This window comes from Coregonus lavaretus (genome assembly GCF_964263955.1).
Source record: "Coregonus lavaretus genome assembly, contig: HAP1_SCAFFOLD_1287, whole genome shotgun sequence".
In the NCBI taxonomy this organism is placed as follows: domain Eukaryota; kingdom Metazoa; phylum Chordata; class Actinopteri; order Salmoniformes; family Salmonidae; genus Coregonus; species Coregonus lavaretus.
Window position 1 is genome coordinate 5551 of NW_028161555.1, and position 4450 is coordinate 10000.

The 4450-nt window shown below is 50.9% G+C and overlaps 2 protein-coding genes across 2 annotated transcripts; both read right to left on the minus strand.

Moving 5' to 3' along the window:
* Positions 1 to 2340: 2340 nt before the first annotated feature.
* LOC311120427 (histone H2A) lies at positions 2341 to 2727 on the minus strand (the record flags this gene model as incomplete). Its single annotated transcript, XM_084195024.1, has 1 exon — positions 2341 to 2727. The coding sequence occupies one exon, from the start codon at positions 2725 to 2727 to the stop codon at positions 2341 to 2343; it is 387 nt and encodes a 128-aa protein (XP_084051150.1).
* A 797-nt stretch (positions 2728 to 3524) lies between these two features.
* LOC311120409 (histone H1) lies at positions 3525 to 4148 on the minus strand (the record flags this gene model as incomplete). The annotated part of the gene is made up of 1 exon (XM_084195007.1): positions 3525 to 4148. The coding sequence occupies one exon, from the start codon at positions 4146 to 4148 to the stop codon at positions 3525 to 3527; it is 624 nt and encodes a 207-aa protein (XP_084051133.1).
* Between the last annotated feature and the right edge of the window lie 302 nt (positions 4149 to 4450).

Below are 4450 nucleotides of genomic sequence, written 5' to 3' on the forward strand. Positions count from 1 at the left end.
TCTCTCTCTCTCAGTCTCTCTCTCTCTCTCTCACTCACTCACTCTCTCTCACTCACTCACTCACTCACTCACTCTCTCAGTCTCTCTCTCTCTCACTCACTCACTCTCTCAGTCTCTCTCTCTCTCTCTCAGTCTCTCAGTGTCTATTTGAGTCGAATCAACGTAATATAATCCTTTTTACGTCTCTATCATCTTTACTCAATGTATTGGACCACATCAACTCAACTTACTCAAGCTTATCTACTCATAAAAACAAGCAAAAATATCTACTCAATAATATGACGTGTGCCTTTGTTGACTGTAATAGCTTGAGTACATTCCACAAAGTCATTTTTTACAGTGTATCTAAAGACACGTTTGTTGTGGTGATGCACTTTTTCTTTGACGTTGAACTTGCATTGAACAGACAAATCCATTTCGTTACAACCCTTTTGTAGTATGACTTAGGAATATTTGTTGATGATCCTAATGTCTATGCTTGAATAGTGATTGGTTGTTGGTGAAATATTGCTGAGAACCCATCGTTTCCTGGCCTTTTTTCACTATTGAGCAATTTTGAAACATTTGTTTTGCTATTGGATTCATAATGGTGACCTGGGACAAGTAATTAGTGAAAACTAGAGTTTAGCAGTTGCCATTAAAGCGATCGAACCAAGTCATCCTAATAGGCTAGTATTAGCCTAAAGCAGGGATTCCCAAACTCAGGCCACGTTTTGGGAGTTTTTGCCCCAGCACTACACAGCTGATTCAAATAATCAACTCATCATCATCAAGCTGGGAGTATTAGAATCAGCTGTGGAGTGTTAGGGCAAAACGCAAAACGCGCACCCCTTGGGGACCCCAGGACCGCGTTTGGGAAACGCTGGCCTAAAGAGCAAATGACCATGAGGTGCAGTACCCACATTTAACCACAAGATGGCCTCCGTGCTCCACTGTAAAGTTTGGGCCTCTGCATGAGTCTCTCAGCAGCACTGCAACATGGGACTTTCAAAGGAAGTTGGCATGCAATGTTTCTTCTGGACTGCATTCAAGGCAACTAATGACACACAACTAATAGTGTCAATTATTCATCTGAACACAATTCTTGTAACTATTCGGCCTATATTATCACTCGTTTCTTTTCCCCCTCCTTTGTAAAGCATTTTACTGTGCTACTATAGTCCAAAGTAAGTGGATGATGCCAGACGGTTGTATATATATATATATATATATATATATATATATATATATACATACATACACACACACACACACACACACATTGAAGCTAGACTTCAGGCAACGAAAAGGTACAATACGTAGCTTTTAGACGTGTTAGTGAACAACATACATGGTGGGTAATGTAGAGGTGCGTGTATACATGGAACAATTGTGCCTTTTTGATGGAAATATGGAGGTGGCTCTTAAAAGAGCCTTTGGGGGATTTTGGAGTTCAGGTCATCCTCATTTATGCGCGCTCTCCGCGAATACGGCGGGCCAGCTGGATGTCCTTGGGCATGATGGTCACCCGCTTGGCGTGGATGGCGCACAGGTTGGTGTCCTCGAACAGGCCGACCAGGTAAGCCTCGCTAGCCTCCTGCAGGGCCATCACAGCGGAACTCTGGAAGCGCAGGTCGGTCTTGAAGTCCTGGGCGATTTCTCGCACCAGGCGCTGGAAGGGCAGCTTGCGGATGAGCAGCTCAGTGGACTTCTGGTAACGACGGATCTCTCTCAGAGCCACGGTGCCGGGCCTGTAACGGTGAGGCTTCTTCACACCGCCGGTGGCCGGGGCACTCTTGCGAGCAGCCTTAGTGGCGAGCTGCTTCCTGGGGGCTTTGCCACCGGTGGATTTGCGAGCGGTTTGCTTGGTTCTGGCCATGGCGCTTCTCTGACAGTCGGGAGTATAGCCTCGAAATGCCTATGTGAAGTTTATAAAGCCGGCAGTGGCGCCTGCTGATTGGACACCATCTCCCCACCACCCCGATTGGCCCGTTGCGCAGGCCTCCTCCGTTGGCCATTGGACGGGAGGCCCGGCCTCTCCAAAATTCAAACTCCCGGTGCGCGCGCGCAATAGGACGCCGCCGGCCCTTTACGCATAATAATAGTCGCCAAAGTCAAGAGTGACATCTTTATAGGCACGTTGTAATCTAATGCTAGCCTGCTATGGCAAACGAGGCCTAGTAGGTGTTGTTGTTCATGGAAGGCCTCATGTGGGCACAGAATGTCGAAATAGTTGTGTATACACCCACTCAATGTGTAGCGGTCATAGAAAGGTACTTTGCGCTTTTGGAGAGCTAGGTGGTTGGCTCTTAAAAGAGCCTTTGGGGGTTGAGTAGTCAAGTTGAAGTCGCAGTAGCGAATTTACTTGGCTTTGACTGCCTTCTCGGTCTTCTTGGGGAGTAGCACTGCCTGGATGTTGGGCAACACACCACCCTGAGCGATGGTCACACCGCCGAGCAGTTTGTTCAGTTCCTCGTCGTTACGGACGGCCAGCTGCAGGTGACGGGGGATGATACGAGTCTTCTTGTTGTCACGGGCAGCGTTGCCGGCCAACTCCAGGATCTCAGCAGTCAGGTACTCGAGCACGGCGGCCAGGTAGACTGGTGCGCCAGCGCCCACACGCTCGGCGTAGTTGCCTTTGCGCAGTAGCCTGTGCACACGGCCCACGGGGAACTGGAGCCCGGCACGGGATGAACGGGTCTTTGCCTTCGCCCTGGCCTTGCCTCCGGTTTTGCCTCTTCCGCTCATATTGGTATCTTGAGAAAGTCACAGAAAGTCTGAATGAGCCGCTCGCCACTTCGAGAGCCGTACTTATACCTCGCCACAAGAGGCAACGATTGGCCACCGGGCCGGTGTGGCCTTATCCAATTGGAGCGAGGGACAGACAGACAGACAGCCCTAAGCCGGTTCCCACCCACAGGCAGCGAGTGAGAGGCTACTTTGTGTCCCTCCGACTTTGTTACTTTGTGTCATTTCGCGTGAGCGCCAAAATGTCCGACATGAAATCCTCACATTATTTCTCTCCAAATGGGAAACAAACAGCTGGTGAGGGTGCACTCTTGAGTTTGAAATCGAAGCCACTATAGTATTGTTATTACATGGCACTTGTAACACATCACAGCAGCCTGCCTCTGAACGGGAATAGCCCAGTGGCTCATATATAAATATGGCTGTTGAGGGTGCACTCGTGAGTTTGAATTCGAAGCCACTATAGTATTGTTATTACATGGCACTTGTAACACATCACAGCAGCCTGCCTCTGAACGGGAATAGCCCAGTGGCTCATATACAAATGGCTGGTGAGGGTGCACTCGTGAGGTCGAATTTCTAAGCCATTTTGGCCCTCTATTATATTCCTCTCCCTTCGCACACACCCAGAGTGGGACGATGTTGTGTGCGTAAAAGTAGCCTAGTGTGCGTAATTTCTTTTTCACGACAGATAGTACATGGAAATCAATGCGCTTTCTATGGAAAGAGGTGGGTGGCTCTTAAAAGAGCCTTTTGTGGTACAACATGTGTCGAGTAGAACACTGTTTGTAATAGGTTTACTTCTTCTTGGGGGCTGCCTTCTTGGCCTTGGCTGCCTTGGGCTTGGCGGCTTTGGGCTTGGCTGCCTTTGTAGCCTTCTTGGGGCTCTTGGCCGCCTTCTTGGCCGCTGCGGCGGGCTTCTTCACCTTCTTGGGGCTCTTGGCGGCCTTTTTGGGTGTAGCGGGCTTCTTGGCCTTCTTGGGGGACTTCTTTGCGGCGACGGCCTTCTTGGCTGCTACCTTCTTGGGCTTCTTCGCCGCGGCGGGCTTCTTGGCGGCCACCTTCTTTACTTTGGGAACTGCGGTTTTCTTGGCGGGCTTCTTTGCCTCGACGGCTTTCTTGTTGAGCTTGAAGGAGCCGGATGCACCGGTGCCCTTGGTCTGGACCAGGGTGCCCTTGGTGACGAGGCTCTTGACTGCGATCTTGACGCGGGAGTTGTTCTTCTCCACGTCGTAGCCGCCTGCCGCCAGCGTCTTCTTGAGCGCGGCCAGGGACACGCCGCTCCTCTCCTTGGAGGCGGTCACAGCCTTGACGATGAGTTCTCCTACGCTGGGTCCCGCTTTCTTGGGCTTGGCTGCTGCCTTCTTCTTGGGTGCCTTGGCCGGCGCTGCGGCTGCGGGTGCTGGTGCGACTTCTGCCATGTCTGTCTGTCTGTCTGTCTGTCGTTTGGTCCGGTACACACACACACACACACGGTCTGCGAGGAGTAGTTTGCTGTAGACGCTGCTCTGCGCTATTGAAGCTCCACACCGAGCAGGGGGCTGGCCTTAAACGCGACATGAGAACCATGTAGACTCAAGGCAACCAGCTCGGCTTCTCTGGGCTGGCCAAATGCTCTTTCACTTGTGTTTTCTGTTCGCCTATATCGGCCCGAAAGTCACCGACGGAGCCGTGTTTTTGGTCCAAAAGCGAACGGCCCAGCGAGCAGACTTGTCTCCGTTCA